At 41.2% G+C, this 17,179-nt stretch overlaps 1 protein-coding gene across 3 annotated transcripts in view; it reads left to right on the plus strand.

Moving 5' to 3' along the window:
• Window positions 1-2,033: 2,033 nt before the first annotated feature.
• The window catches only part of LOC124142539 (inter-alpha-trypsin inhibitor heavy chain H3-like), a 31,521-nt gene continuing 16,375 nt past the window's right edge, over window positions 2,034-17,179 (plus strand). For 2 of the 3 annotated variants that reach the window (XM_046511080.2, XM_046511081.2), the window contains exons 1-9: window positions 2,035-2,237; window positions 5,434-5,591; window positions 6,617-6,727; window positions 8,282-8,520; window positions 9,707-9,867; window positions 10,953-11,250; window positions 12,567-13,273; window positions 15,086-15,203; window positions 15,541-15,618. In XM_046511080.2, the coding sequence (XP_046367036.2) occupies window positions 2,160-2,237; window positions 5,434-5,591; window positions 6,617-6,727; window positions 8,282-8,520; window positions 9,707-9,867; window positions 10,953-11,250; window positions 12,567-13,273; window positions 15,086-15,203; window positions 15,541-15,618 (1,948 nt within the window). In that variant the 5' untranslated portion in view covers window positions 2,035-2,159. Of the gene's footprint in view, window positions 2,238-5,433; window positions 5,592-6,616; window positions 6,728-8,281; window positions 8,521-9,706; window positions 9,868-10,952; window positions 11,251-12,566; window positions 13,274-15,085; window positions 15,204-15,540; window positions 15,619-17,179 lie in introns of all 3 variants that reach the window. The other variant, XM_046511082.2, reaches the window with a different exon arrangement.

The following is a 17,179-nucleotide window of genomic DNA, read 5'->3' on the forward strand; positions in this document are numbered from 1 at the left end:
TCCTGTTGTCTACAGCAAAGCAGTAGCTTCCATTTTTCTTGCGGACCATGGCAATGGGAGATCTCCATTCAGATTCACTTGGTTCAATAATATCAGCTTCAAGCTTTTCCCGAACCGGACACATTCATTTGTTACCTTAATTGACTGTCTGTAAAAAAGGCATGTTCTTGATCTAGTTCATCTAGGTTCTTGTTGGTTCTTTAATCTTGTTTCTTTGTTCTTCATGACTTGAGTTGATGATTAGCCTTCAGGATTGTAGGCAAAAAGAGTGATTACTGTATCAGAAGTAAGCTCAAAGGTTACTCGTCCCGCATTCTCCACCAATCCGCTCGTCTCAAGCTAACTGGTCCTTGAAGTAGAAGTAAGAATAATGGCGATACAGATGACATGGAGCAACGTGTGCGACAAGAGTGAGTGAGTGAGTGAGTTTGGTTTAACGCCGCTTTTAACAGTATTCCAGTTACATCGCGGCGTGTCAGCTTAATGTGGGAGGAAAGCCCGAAGTGATGCAGGTCATAGACGTTTACCACTTCGGTGAAACCCACTGGCACGGGTATGGTGCTGACAAATCTAGAAACATAATCGGGGCGAACCGGGATTCGAACCCACAATCATAGATTTCTGGCGTGCCAAAGGGACGCAACTCTGCACAGCGAATCGCGGCGCCTAAGACGACTGGGCCACCCGTGCCCCCTGTGCGACAAGAGCAGAGTCTTATATATTCATCATTAGTTTAAACAGAAAAGTTTACAGTGATATCAAAGTATGAGTAATACACAAAACAGATGATAAGCTGGACAGTTGGATTTGGATAGCTCTGCCTTTCTCTTATATCACCCAAAAAGTAAATGAGATAGAATGCTCTGATTGGTCGAGCTGTATCTTTATTGTTTAATATTTATGGCTGACATTGAATTGACAAATACTATCTTTTCATGTGTTGTTCCTAGATTTAACAATGCTCATATTGTTAACCTAAGAAATTTCCATTGGAAGGAAACTTGAATTTATTTACCTAAAGAAGCAGAAGGGGATTAAGCCCTAGGCTATGCTAATTAAGGCGGCAATGTACTTAAGGGGTTAAATAAAGGATTGAATGTGTGACTCACAGTGACCACTTTGTTGCATGACAAGTTGCTTGAGAGTTGCCCTGACGTGACAGTGACACTGATTGTGACATTTTCAATGATAGAAAATAGTCCAAATATGTTAAGCACAAAACATTTGATTTTTATAAATTTCCTAAATTGCCTTTAAGGAATAATAGTCCAAATGGCGCACTATAACAGCATTAAGGGGATATAACAAGGAAAGGCCGGGTCGGAGTCAGAATTCTGTGTCTGAGTGCAATGTTGCTGCATGGTATCTTAGTGGGCCAGCACAGAAAACTAGCATTAATCTGGACTATTACAAGCAGCCACAACATGCGTGATTGTACATCTATATATGATTACAAGTGCAATAATCTTCAACGCGACTTTACACCTCGTTTCACCTCGCCCACCTCTAACTATTGTAAACTTTGCAACTTGTATTTGCGAACGAAATATTTATTACACAATAGATATGAAAGGGTATAATAAGGCGACAGACATACAGAAATACCAATCTTTCCCCTCTCCCCTCCCCTCAAACCCACACAGACACACATACACATTCGCACGCACGCACGCACGCACGCACGCACGCACGCACGCACGCACGCACGCACGCACGCACACACACACACACTAACACACACTAACACTAACACTAACACAAACACACTAACACACACACACACACTCACACACTAAGAGGGTTTTAAAGAAAAAGGGATGATAGAATTGTAGGTCTCAAACGAACCAAAGCCTGGCTGGAGTGTTGATGTAAGATCATACACGCCAGACGATAAAGGCAGCGAAATTCGGTCATGTCACATGTACAAACGGAGTGCGTTGATTATTACATCCTAGCTGCTCCACGTGACCGCTGACCTCCACGTGATCAGTCTCCCATTGGACAAATTCACCCATTCCCACCGAATGTTGTTCATTGTTTGAATCATATCCTGAAATTCAAGTCGTCGGCCTTGAGGATTCCCGGCTATAAATGTTGATGTAGTGAGGGCTGGGAATCAGTTTGACACAGTCAGCCACTGGAGCTTGGTTCAGTCTAAGATGCTGCAGGCGTTTGGTCACGTGACCCTTGCATTGCTGGGAACGGTGGTTTATATTGGACCAGTGTTCGCAAATCAGGTAATGCTCTATTTCTTCTGTTTGACTGGTTGTGTTGAATATATACTTTAATATATACTTTAAGACGACCATTCAATACTCTTGTTTCTCAAATCAGTGGTTGATATGGTGAGCACCATTCAACGGCGTTGCCGTGGGATGACGCGCAAAGAGCCAAGTCATTAAATCTGATCCATTTAGATGTTGTTTAGAACATCATTAATCTACCCTTTCAAATCAGTGGTTGATACCATGAACACCGTTCAACACCGTCGGTGTAGGATGGCATGCAATCAACCGAGTCACAGAGTATGACTACCTGATCCATTTAGTTGCCCCCAACGACAACAATACATAGGTTACAAAGGAACTATTCTAAACCGTATTCCCAACGTAATGCAAGCACATTTATCAATATCAATATAATAATATACCATTGTCCATACGGATTCTCGCTTCGGCGATGAACAATATTTGACTGTTACACACAGTGAGGGAAACGCGCATGAGAGACATCTGAAAGGCTTTAGTGTTATCGTATGCATTTCCTGCCCTGGCGATGTCGCGGCACGCACTCATGTGAGTGAATTTCATACTGCGTAATTGACTGGCAACGTTGGGCTGTTTAGGGTAGTGATTATTTATCCGTGCGTGTTTCAACCTGATTAATGTCATCAAATCGCCTGCACATTGCTATACCCGTGCTTAAGGTTACACTAACACGGAACACGTCTATAGCACTTTCCTCCTCCTTTAAACAGACACGCTGTGACTTCAATGAAATAATGCCCTAGCTATTTCATTCAACCACTGACAGACAGACAGACAGTCAGACATACAGACAGACAGTCAGACAGACAGACATGTGCATTCAGTATTTCCGCCTCGTGGCCCAGAGGATAGTTGAAACGACAATATATAGTTGTAGTCAGTTGACTGAAAGGACATTTGCTAAATTAACAAGGTTTAGAAATGTGACGGAAAATGTATAGCTACTGACTTAATAGTATTTTCATCATTTAGATTTACAATGTTACAAATAATATGTGAATGGTCTATATCTTTGTTCTTACTAATGTTTTGTGTTTTGAAACATTGTAAACAGTTTCTAAACACATACACAGCTCATGGAAGGGGTGTATCATGTAATGGCAAATATGTCTCATGTATAAACAGATGTAATGGAAGCATAATGTGAAAGAAAATGAGAAGATCTAGCACTTTCTGACCAACCTTGAACGAAAATATCAACGAGTCGTTTACAGAGACATAAACAAATAATAACTTATCCCCAACATCTTGAGCAATCCAAGCATAAGAAAAAACACAAGAAAATAAGTGTTCTGACATCAGATGCCCATGTGTGTTTGCCACTATTATCTAAAGATATTGCGACCGATAACGCTGGTAAGCGTACCGATAATGTGGCATATGTATAAGTGTAATCAGAATTTAATCTGGGTTTGAGTAAACATGGTGTAGCGCGTCTCCCAAAGTATAGGCTTACTCGAAGCAAACTTTTCCAATTGCAACAGCAAGATTTCTTTTAAGATATGACGCATGAACCTTTTAAATTTCTTCAAAAGACCTGGTGCCCCAAATCTCGACACCATGTACAAGAATTGGTGATATTTGTCTACAAGAAGCATACTGGCTGTTAAAAATGTAACAAACTTGTTTTTTTACATAGTTTCTGCATTGGGATTCGAGCTTCCTTAGCCTTTTGCAGCCCATTGATCAATTTAGCCGACAAGAAAACATTAACCTAAATATATATGATAAGAAACAACTTTACGAAACGACCACTTTTCCTTTTGTGCAACTGTATCACCATTCCTAAATACTTATGACTTGCCTAAGTTGAACTCAAGGCACCAAAGTGTTACAAACCTGCTGCAGAGTGTCAAGTTGCTTACTAGACAATTCACAGTATAAGAAAACACCTATATCATCATAAAGAGAAAAAAATAAATGTAGATCCCAATTTTCCCGAGTTACAAATATCCCATTACTGCATGTCACATAAATAGTATCATTTTTAAAATACAATGAAAAGTAGCGGACTCAGGACGCAGCCCTGGTGCACACCTGATGTGGCATTATAGCCCTTTGTCTCACAAAAGTTTTCACACACAGAGCAACTCACTCATAACTGCTTTTAAAATAAAATACGTTGTCCCATGACATCCTTTGATATGTAACAAATATACGCGCTTTTTCCTATCTACAAGGTCGAACGCCTACTTCAGTATATAGAGGCGCAGTAAGGACGGCCTTTGAGCTTACAGAAATATTAGAACACAGAGCATTTAACGTCAATATATTTTCAGTTGTAAATAGCCGGGCCTGAACTCGGGATGTGCATCACTAAGTACCTCATTAAATTAAATGCGTCTGTCAAATAAGGAAATAAGAAATCACCCAAAGATTTAACAAATCCAAGAGGAAAATCGTCATCATCCGCTGCTTTGTTCCATTTTAAGAACTTCTTCGCCAGTAATATCACATGACAACATCTCTTCCGAGAAGGAAAAGATGTAAACAACTGTTACAAGTGTGAGAATCAATATAATTATGTACAGCTGTAATTTCTTAATTTCAGCTTTCTAGAAAGGGTAGGTGGTACATTTGGTGATCACAATTTATGTACAAGACTTAGTGATAGATGTATGTAACTAATTAGTGAAGCAAACTGTGTTTAGCAGTCGTGTTACTTATTTTAAAACATATCACCGAGTGAGTACGTCATAGAGTCGTTGGCAACGTCCAGTATCGCTTACACTCTTAAATATACAAATACATAGTTCAATGAATTCCGTTACGAAGTCACTTAATTAATTTCAACCCTCTTATAGTGAATGTGCTGACCCAATATTGTTGATTAATGCATAAAGACTAATTAAATAAGTGAAAATAACGTTGAATTTCAGAATGTCATCATGTTACAACATCGTCATTGCACCTCCTGTACACACGTGACCGTTCACGATCAACTTCTTTGTGTTTCAGCTTAATGTGAAATCCCCATTTAAATAGTGTTGTCATACTTACATAAAACCTTGCTACTCCTCCCGTACACACGTCCAAGTTCCCGGTCACTCCCTCCGAGTTCCGGCAGGTCGTGGAATCCTTGGATATGATGTCATTATACAGATAATTACCGTGTTTCACTACCTGTACACACGTGCAAGTTCATTCCATTCTCTTCGTGTTTCAGCTGACCGTGAAATCCTTCCTGGTTCGCTCTCACATCCGTTACCGGTTTGCCTCCACCGTAGTCGCAAGCACCGTCATCAACGACGATGGAACACAGAGCCGCGAGGCAGTGTTTGAAGTCGTGTTGCCCGAGGAAGCCTTTATCTCCAACTTCTCCATGTAAGATTTATGGCTCTCATATACAATCTGATTAAGTTAAGCACTATTCCCATTGTTATACGCATGGGGGGCACCGATGGCCATGTCATCTAAGGCGCCGCGATTCGCCGTGCAGAGTTGCGTCCTCTGGGCACGCCAGAAACCTATGATTGTGGGTTCGAATCCCGGTTCGCCCCGATTATGTTTCTAGGTTTGTCAGCACCATACCCGTGTTCGTGGGTTTCACCGAATGGTTAACGTCTGAGACCGGTATCACTTCGGGCTTTCCTCCCACATTAAGCTGACACGCCGCGATATAACTGTAATACTGTTAAAAGTGGCGTTAAATACAACTCACTCAATTGTTATAATCATACGACTTCCATGTATATTTTGGAGTGAGTGAGTATGGTTTTACGCCGCATTTAACAATATCCCAGCAATATCACGGCGGGGGACATCAGAAATGGGCTTTACACATTGTACCCATGTCGAGAATGGAACCCGTGTCTTCGGCGTGACGAGCGAACGCTTTAACCATTAAGCTTCCGACCGCCCCGTATATTTTGGAAACATCTGCACAAAGACTAAGATCCCGGGGCATTTAGAAGTCTCTTGTTCGTGTAAATATACTTCTCGACTTTTGATAGGGATATTTGTTATCTCTCCATGATACACAAAACTGGTTCTCATAATATATGTATGTCAAGTGCATATTTAATTTGAATGATAAATCTGATTATGCTTATGAAATGTTGAGTAGTATACATAGATAATTCTTTACATCTTTAAGTTGGTTTAATGTTTGCCAGCTTCTCCCTGTGGTAAAGGAAAACCCAAAGAGAGCAGGACCAAGTATAATAAATCTTGAATTTAAATTATAAATTTGGACTTAAATGTTCAGAAATTATTTCATTTGTGTCTTATTTGTCTAAGGTGCCGCAGGTCACTGTGTAGTCCCCCATAGACTGATGGAGGGACGTGCTGTATACAATCCCTTGAACTATTGACGATGTATTGTCACATGGTGAACATTTTCCTTGTAGGACTGTGGATGGAGAGGTGTACGTCGGTCGCGTGGAGGAGAAACAAAAGGCCTTGACTTCCTATCAACAGGCCAAGGACCGCGGGGAGAGTGCTGGCTACATCAAATCAACGTCAGTGTAACCGCCCTATGTTAATTCATTCATACCCTGCTTGTTTGTTGTTTGACGCTACCGTCAGCACACCCTGTATTATCCTCTAGTATCTGTTTGAGACATTTTATGACATGAAATTGTTGTCTTTGTATAAAACCTAATGACAACTTTTTAAAAATAAAAAGCCTCTAGAGTACCAAAAACCAAAACAGCTTATTATTCCCTAATTGCAGGTGTGTTTATTGTGTTTATTATCGCTTTGAACGGAAAAGCATCATTAATAGTGAACCTCTTAGCTTATTGTTCCTATTAATTACGGGCGTATTAATTGTATTTTTTACCGCTCTGACCAGAATATCAAACTTAAAAGTCAACCCCTTAGACTAACATTTAGTCTCTGAAATCATATATTACACAATATCCTTCTTGACTCTAAAAAACCCACCCTATGCTGATTTCAGAGCTAGCTTGAGCTGGCTAGACTTGCTTTTGTATGCGTTTCTAGATTTATTTTATTCATAAAATAAATATATTCCACGGTCATGGTGCAGGACTATCAACCCCTAATCATGACTAGCTCCTTCATATCATGGGTTTTCCGGAAGAAAAGCATTTCCATCACTTTATAAATTGTAACAGTATCACCAAGGGTACATGCGGTTTATGCGTAACCCTCGATTTACCTTACCGACAAGTTTCAATCTGATAATGTAAAAATAAATAAATACAAATTTGACAGCTCTTTGAATGAGTTGAGGTCAACATTTGCTATGTCACGTGACTTTCATTGACTCGGAAAAAGCGTGAGGGTGTTTGCTTCGAAGCGGGGTGTGTAAAGGATTTATTCTCCCGCTGAAAAGTCCATGTTTCAACCTGTCTTCTTCGTTGTGGGGTATAAGGGATTCATTCTTCCGCTCAGTCATTTATTTCCCTCGCTGGCGGATACATAATATAGTATGAAGATCACGTGACCAATCACGTGACCAATCTCACCATTCTGACATGGAGGTATGATAAAGTGTTATATTCATGATGCTGCAGGGTATTGTTCCATAGAACAACTTGTATGCATGTATAAAGAGGAACACAACAAAATGATTAAATCGCATCATTGAGTGTGTTAACAAATCGCATTGGTTGACATCACACACTCTATACTTTGCGGTTAAGTAATCAGTTCAGAGACAATTGCGCGTTTTAAAACAAAATATGCCTATGACAACAAAGCTATTTCAGCAGTTTTTTGTACGTTGATGACAACAATTCGATAAAATTGTTATGTTTAGGGTTAACATTGTATCGATTTTGCATATATTCTTCCTCAGCTACGGATAGGCATTACATTCAGGTGAAAGTGGAGATCATTTTGTATTACAGTTTTGCCTATTTTCTAGGTAATATTTCGACGTCGACCACAAGCCTACGGCAGAAGTACCTGAAGATAGAGAGCACTTGTCTGTAGATAGATTTGTCGATTTGGGTTAGGTTAGATTCCAAGTTGGGAGCTGGAATGCCACGTGATCTGTGGGGTTGTACACTGTGCTAATGGAACTGAATATTGTTTTGTTATAGTGCGAGACATTCAAACAAGTTTGACGTGTCGGTGAACTTGAAGCCTGGAAGTAGTGTGACCTTCAATCTGACCTATCAGCAGCTGTTGCCACGTTGCAAGGGGATGTATGAACAGAGAATTCACGTGAACCCGGGTCAACTGGTGCGTGAGGTGAAGGTTGAGGTCTTCATCGAGGACAGCCGGGTCATCACGGCAGCGACAACCGAGTTTCCAAGTGGGGAAAACAGCAATGTGTTTGGTACGTCATGCAGGTTTTTTAAACGTCACGCTGTTCTCTGCAGGTGTTGGGTTCACCATGTTAAAGTTTATTTTTGAGAACTCCATTTAGTGTTTAGTACATCATGTAAGATCTTGGTACGCCATGCAGGTGTTGAGTGCATCATGTAAGATCTTAGTACTTCATGCAGGTGTTGAGTGCATCATGTAAGATCTTGGTACTTCATGCAGGTGTTGAGTGCATCATGTAAGATCTGTGTACGTCATGCAGGTGTTGAGTGCATCATGTAAGATCTTGGTACGTCATGCAGGTGTTGAGTGGATCATGTAAGATCTTTGTACGTCATGCGGGTGTTGAGTGCATTATGTAAGACCTTTGTACGTCATGTAAGTGTTGAGTGCATCATGTAAGATCTTAGTACTTCATGCGGGTGTTGAGTGCATCATGTAAGATCTTTGTACGTCATGTAAGTGTTGAGTGCATCATGTAAGATCTTAGTACTTCATGCAGGTGTTGAGTGCATCATGTAAGATCTTAGTACTTCATGCAGGTGTTGAGTGCATTATGTAAGTGCAGTACTTATCAAGCATCAGTTAATGTTAACATCATAAACTCCTAGATAAATAGATAGATCAATACAATTCGTGAGTCGCAAGAATGGCCTAAGCAAATATTTATCTTTGACGAAATCCCTTTACACACCCCTGTCCACCCGTAGCTAATACAGCTAAGCCCTAAATGTGTGAGTGAGTGAGTTTAACATATCGTTGAGGTGCATTTCAGTTCTATTACGGCGGAGTAAAGCACGAAGTTGTGCAGGTGCTCTACCGCATATAGTACTGACAACCCAATGACTATAGTTAGGGCGAATCTGGCATTCGAACCCTTGATCAAATGCTTTCTAGGCCAAGGAGACGCAACTTTGCATGGCATATTTCGTTGCATATATCGACTTCCACCTCTCCCCCAAACTCCACCCAACCGTCCACCTACCCTAAATTAACTGAGCCAGATATCAATAATAAGATGGGCACACTTCAACGTTCTTCAAACCTGAATTTCCGCATTGTCATGTCATGACTTACTCATTGTCATGTCATGACTTACTCATTGTCATGTCATGACTTACTCATTGTCATATCATGACTTACTCCTTGTCATGTCATGACTTACTCATTGTCATGTCTCACTCACTGTGTTTTCACAGAGGAGATTGGTGTGTCCGTATTGTCACCAAGTCCTAACAGCCGATACATCGTATACAACCCGTCACTTGACCAACAGAAACTTCTTGGCAAGAACGGGGTCAACAAAGAGCTGCTTATCAAGTATGACGTGGACAGAGATCAGAACGCAGGGGAGGTTTTGGTGAGTAGGTGTTTTATCACCATAATATATCTTTCATCCTAATAATCAAAACACATATAATATCGTTTTCAGCACAGGGCCTGTTAGATTTTACCCGATAGATTGTCAACTGTAAGTAGCTTAGAACATGTGTTAGAATTTACCCGCTGGATTGTCCACTGTAAGTAACATAGAACATGTGTTAGAATTTATCCGTTAGATTGTCCACTGTAAATAACATAGAACATGTCTTTGAATTTATCCGTTAGATTGTCCACTGTAAGTAACATAGAACATGTGTTAGATTTTACCCGATAGATTGTCAACTGTAAGTAACATAGAACATGTGTTAGAATTTACCCGCTGGATTGTCCACTGTAAGTAACATAGAACATGTGTTAGAATTTACCCGATAGATTGTCCACTGTAAGCAACATAGAACATGTGTTAGAATTTACCCGCTGGATTGTCCACTGTAAGTAACATAGAACATGTGTTAGAATTTTCCCGATAGATTGTCCACTGTAAGTAACATAGAACATCTCTTTGAATTTATCCGTTAGATTGTTCACTGTGAGTAACCTAGAACTTGTGTCAGAATTTATCCGTTCGATTGTTTACAGTAAATAATGGAAAACAAGCCTTAGATTTACCAGCAAGATTTTTTACTGTCACTAATATAGAACAAGCCTTAGCTTTCTTTACCCGCTAGATTGTTGACTGTCACTGCAATAGAACAAGTCTTAAATTTACCCGCTATATTTTTTACTATAACTAATATAGAACAAGTTTTAGAATTACCCATTATTTTGTTCACAGTAACTCATATAGAACACGCCTGAGATTCACCCGCTAGGTTGCTTACTGTAACTAACATATAACGAGTCTTAGATTTACCCGCTACACTGTTTTCAGTAACTAACAATTAACAAGATTAGATTTACTTGCTAGATTGTGTACACATATTGTACACATGTCTGTCTCGGAGTAAGAGGCAGTTAGGGTTCCATTGCACAAGGCGAACTCAGAGCTACTTCTATTCTTTAAGATGGACGTAGCTAAGGTCGTTTTGTGGAACAAGACCATCTACCACAAATACATTTCAGGTAGTTGACGGGTACTTCGTTCACTTCTTTGCCCCCGAGAACGCTGGTGAAGACATCCTCCCGGTCCCCAAGGACATACTGTTTGTCCTTGACATCAGCGGTTCAATGTCAGGAACCAAGATAGCGCAACTGAAGGCAGCCATGACGGTTATTCTTAAAGAGCTGAGCAAAACCGACAGGTTCAACATTTTCCTCTTTGATGACAGACTTAAGAAATGGAAGACGGCGCTTGTCCCCGTTGAGTCGAGTACCATCGATGAAGCACTCGACTATGTTAGTCGACTGGAAGCGGAAGACTGTAAGTGAGACACACTCTGCATGTGGGGTTGTATCAGAGACATGTGGCACACGTGGGATTGTAACAGAGACACGCGATGCTCAGCGAGATTGATAGAATCGGTTGCTCTAGAGGGTTGTACAAGAGACATGGTGCATGTGGGATTGTAATAGAAAGATGTGGTGCTTGTGGGAATGTAATAGAGACACGTGGTACCCTAGTGGATTGATTGTAATAGAGACATGAATAGAGACACATAATCCGCTGGGAGATTGTCAGATAGGCTTGGGTGTCCAAGAGACACGTAGTGCATGTAACAGCGGCACGTCGTACCCTGGGGAGAAACAAATAGGAAAGTGCGACTCGTGGCGCTCTGAGGGGATTGTGAAAGGGACATGTAGAATCCTGAGGTAGAAATAAGTGGTCCATGGGGGACAGGTGGTGCATGCTAGAGAGACACGTGGGGCCCTGAAGGGCAGTAATATGGAAACACACATGATGGATTGTAAATGAGATATACGTGTTGCCCTGGGAGATTGTAAGTGAGAAACGTGTTGCCCTGGGGAATTGTAAGTGAGAAACGTGGTGCACTGGGGATTGTAAGTGAGACACGTAGTGCCCTGGGGGATTATAAGTGAGATACGTGGTGCCCTGTAAGTGAGACAAGTGATTTCCTGTGTCCTTGGGATTGTAAGTGAGACACATGATGCCCTTGGGATTGTAAGTGAGACACATGATGCCCTTGGGATTGTAAGTGAGACACATGATGCCCTTGGGATTGTAAGTGAGACATGTGATGCCATGGGGGATAGTAAGTGAGACATGTGATGCCATGGGGGATTGTAAGTCATATGGTGGTAAAAGAGACACACGGCGTGTCAGGGGGATTGTTCGAGAGACACATTGTGCCCTAGGTATTGTCTGGGAAACAAATGTGCATGTGGTATTGCAATAAAGATACACAGTGCTCTGGGAGATTGTCAGATAGACTCAGGTGCCCTATGGATTGTACACATGGTGCATGTGGGATTGTAATAGCGACATGTAAGTGAGACTCGTGGCTCTCTGAGGGGATTGCGAAAGAGACACGTAGTATCCTTGGGGAGTGTTAGAGAAATAAGTGGTCCATGGGGATTGTAAGAGATGGTGCATGGTTACCTGGGAATAGGTAGCGCCCTTGGTGAGCGAAACACGTAGTACCCAAGGGAAATGCAACACACGTGGTACATTGTTTTTTATGAGTGACACCTGGTTGATTTCAAAAGGAGAAACTCACCCAAAATGCCGATTTGATATATATACCAGCGAAACTACAGCTGCACTGTCTTGACTTTCAGCAACTAACCTGAACATGGCCTTGACCGACGGCATTTCCTTCATGCTGGAAGAAAGGTACAAGGAGCACACGCCTGTGATGTTCTTCCTCACAGACGGTCAGCCCACGGTTGGCACCAAGGACCCCGGCTCCATTGCTAAGAATGTCGAACGCCTCAATGAGGATGTTGTGTCTCTGTTCGGACTGGCGTTTGGTAATGGAGCTGATTATTACCTGTTGAAGGTGGTCTCCGCCCAGAACAGCGGTTTTGCTCGGAGAATATACGAAGCTGCCGATGCAGCTGATCAGGTAGAGGGATTCTATGATGACATTTCCACCACTGTGCTACGGAACTTGAACATCAAATATCTCAACGGCACAGTCGATCCCGACACCCTGACGACGACGGTCTTCAGGAACGTTTTCAGGGGCAATGACGTGGTCGTAGCCGGTCGTATGAGTGACTTCATCAATACCTTGATTGGTGCTTCACTGACTGCAGACATCGGCACAGGAAAATTGAATGTGGTTCTGGATAACCACAGCACACAACCCATTGAGCCATCGACAAACAACCCCTATTTTACTATTCCAATGGACTTCGCGTCTGTTATTGAAAGGAGCTGGGCATACCTGAGGATCAAGGATCTGCTACTGCAGAAGAGGAAGGACGAGTATAAGAACGAGAAGTCCGATGTTGACCGGAAGATTACGGAGTTAGCCCTCAAAGTACGTACACGTTTAGCATCCATCTATATGACGGCGACCTGTATTTAATCTAGTCTGGGCCAGATAAACGAGTGTTTGGATTGTTATAAAGCAACGTCCCATGCCATCGGGGTAAGATGACATGCCATCAACAAAGTTACTCGAACCATAAAGTCGCCTCGTACCATAAGCATAAGGCCAGGTCAGAGACGACAACCAAGTAATTGATTTTGAGAAATGTGGTAGAGCGTCCGCCCGGAGAGCGGAAGGTCCGGGGTTCGATCCCCGGCCGCGTCATAACAAAAGACGTTAAAAGATGGTATTTGTTGTCACTCTGTCTGGCGCTCGGCATTAAGGGGCTAAACAAGGACTGGTCGGCTCGGAGTCAGTATACTGTGTCTGAGTGGGGTGTTCATGTAAAACCACGGCATGGTATCTCAGTGAGCTTGCACTATAAATCGGCATCAGTCCGGACTAGTACAAGCAGCCACACAAACATAACACGTACATGCACGACGCTATATAAGTGCAATTATCTTGGACGCGACGTTAAACCCCATTTCACCCATCACCCATGAGGTGCAGGTACCTTTACATGCAATCAAACGAGTCAACGAGTTGTATGAGTCAATGTGTTGTGTGAATCCGTATGGTGGTTAATGGACTTTGAGACCAGAGTTGCATGAGTATATGTGATGTATATCAGGGTTGTGTGTATGCATATGATGATGAATGGACTTTGACACCAGAGTTGCATGAGTATATGTGATGTATATCAAGGTTCTGTGTATGCATATGATGATGAATGGACTTTGAGACCAGAGTTGCATGAGTATATGTGATGTATATCAGGGTTGTATGTATGCATATGATGATGAATGGACTTTGAGGCCAGAGTTGCATGAGTATATGTGATGTATATCAGGGTTGCGTGCATGCATATGATGGTGAATGGACTTTGAGACCAGAGTTGCAAGAATGCATATGGTGATGAATGTATTTTGAGGTCAGAGTTATATTAATGTATAATTTATGATGATGCATGGTCTTTACTGATTGACTCAGACAGATAGAACACAATACCTTAACCTAAAACAGTTGGCCATCTATTCAGAGGGCAAAGCGGGTTTTGGTATCTGGATAGTATGTAGCTATGGCAACAACGTATGCTCCGTTTGGTTCATATATATATATTTATCTTCACACGAACATGACCTCCAATTATACCTAAACTCTCTGCGGCTATTTAGCGAAACTTTCAGGCGAAGATAACTCATATTCCTGGGGAATCCAAACATAATTTCATTTAAATCCAATATGTATTTCACACGAAGCAGAATATCTGACGTCTGCATGTAGAAAAAACCCGAAACGTAAACGGGCTGTTACGAATGGAAATAATGAAGACCGCACTATTAAATAGTTGTGGATGTTTCATACACCATGTCGTTTCTGATTGTCATGGCATCTTCACCCTTTAGGTAAAACTTTCGAAGGAATTTTTTTTTTTTTTTACAAGTTCCTATTGTTAAGATCGAAATTCGGAATCGATTTTGTAAAGAAACCGAGCTGAAGCTGACCCAACAGCCCAGATATATGTCATTTTAGATTGGGCTGTCAAAGTTCTTTTGCTGACCTGACCTCTCATGGAAGGATCTTCAAGTAGAGAGATATCATAAAGGAGTAAAAGATCTGAAATAAATAAGATTGTATGCAAACTATACTTTGAGATCATCGGATTTTTAAAACTACATTAATATTTCAATTGTTTTAAGAGAGAAATTAAAAATATGTCCAATTGTTTTGTAAAAGACCTAAGTTTATATGTTTCAGTATAATTTTGTCACTCCTCTGACGTCAATGGTGGCAACGAAGCCAGAGCAACAGGCAACAAAGACGAACATACGCGGCGACGATTACAAGAAGGAGAGGCCCGTTCATCGGTCACATCGTAGGCTTAAGCTTTGACATTACTTCAACTTTCAGGCTGTTTATGTATTAATAACGTTATAACCAGGATGTCGAGCAATTTTCCTATTTTCTCTTCTTTGTCAATTATAACATGCTGGCCACTGTGTGCCTAGAGACAAACAGACAAAACGTTAATTTATTTACAAGGGAGACAACTCTAGAAACTCAACACTTGCCCCTTATTCGCCTTCACAGTTATATTATCTAGATTGCAGGTGTTTTCACGACCTCTATAACACTGATCAGATTACAAATATGTATATCCCGTAAATAGGTAATTACGAATGCAATTTTGTCAACACATTCTGGTCCTGCAGAACGGGCTTATTTCCCACAAGCAAGTGTACCACGCTATAACTCCATGGTGAGTCGCAAGATCGTCAACCCTGCTGTAGGTGAGTTTTAACAAGTTTATAGAAATCGTCATCACGGATGTGTGTATACTACGTTCCCCCATCACCCTTGAATACACACAGCTGATTTGCGTGTTGTGACGTGTACGTCTGTTTTAGTCAGGAATGAAATGAGGTCGTCTGTAACAACCGGAGGGTCAAATGAGACCTTCTCCATGCACGAACTGTGCGCGAACCCCACCGCTGCCTGACATTGACGCAATGTGTGGAGTAGAAGAAACCACGCGTTGCTCGAGAAATATTGCTGATATAAGCTGAACGCTCATTAGTCTGAGCTGGCATCACATTTGCTGAAACCAGGTTTATGCTCCGTTCATTGGTTACAATCTGGAGACTACACTGCAAAACGGTCGCATTTATTCACGGGTGATGGAGGATCATGCCCTTGAAGTATTGACGGTGGTGGAAAATACGATTCATTGAGTAGTCTACTCCAAACATTCTGCTGAACCTGGCACCTCTCTCTCATTTCACAAGTATAAAGGTGAATCTTGAGGTTCAATACTGGTAATCTATCCTCAAATCATAAAAGTAGCAAACATTACTTAAGTTATTCAAGGTCAATAAACAATGCTCCGAAGCATGACAGATCACTGTTGATCGATGGTGTTGATGACACTGTTTCAAAGATTGGGCACACATGCGAAAGACTTGATCATTTGTTTTATTCAATGATTGTAATGATACTCTTCAACTCTGTATACAGTCATACTGATTTGTGTGTCTTAAAGCAGGGTCGAAACAAAATTCCCCCTCCCTAACAGATATTCCCGGGCCCTATAATATTAAATAGTCGGTCCTGAGATTTCGTTTGAATTTGACCGCTGCTGCCGGTGTTTTATTTAATGTGTACTAGACACACTTTATTGACATAATAACATCATCCATCGAGTTCGTCATAACCATGGGGAATTTATTTGGCAAAAGTTTAAAGTTAAGGTTAGTAAAAGGTCAAGATCACATTCTGTTACCTGTAAGAGGTGGCTATATCGTTGTCTGGTTCTGAGGTAATGGTACCTAAACGGCATGGAACTAAATATCTACATCATTTTATTTGCATTTATGTCAAAGGTCAATGTCACTTTGGAGCAAAGTTTGAAATGTAGTTGTATCATCTTTTCTCTTGAATACGGCGAAAGACTTGGCATTAGAGGATATAATACAATAAACGTTTATTCCACACGGACCTTAGGAATTCTTTTGCCACATGCTGGCATGTTCAAAGGCCAGGGTCACGTGGCAGAACAATCTCAAAGTGGTTACACTTTCTAAAAGAATGTATTAATGTATTAACCATTAAACTATCATATATTAAGATTTGGAAGGATTTTAGTCACAATAGATATAAAGTCGAAGTCGTTGTTCAGGTTTTCGTAAATACATATTGTCAATGCAACAGAATAACCACTCTAGATTATCTACTGTAACAAAAGCATAGGAAAAAACAGCTGTAATAATTATATGAACGAACCACTGAACATCAAGGATGGCACCTGGTGTTCGCGAAAAGGTTAAGCATGTTCTACCCGACACCCACCATTCA

Source organism: Haliotis rufescens, unplaced genomic scaffold (genome assembly GCF_023055435.1).
Source record: "Haliotis rufescens isolate VD_foot unplaced genomic scaffold, xgHalRufe1.0.p SCAF_17, whole genome shotgun sequence".
Lineage (NCBI taxonomy): Eukaryota > Metazoa > Mollusca > Gastropoda > Lepetellida > Haliotidae > Haliotis > Haliotis rufescens.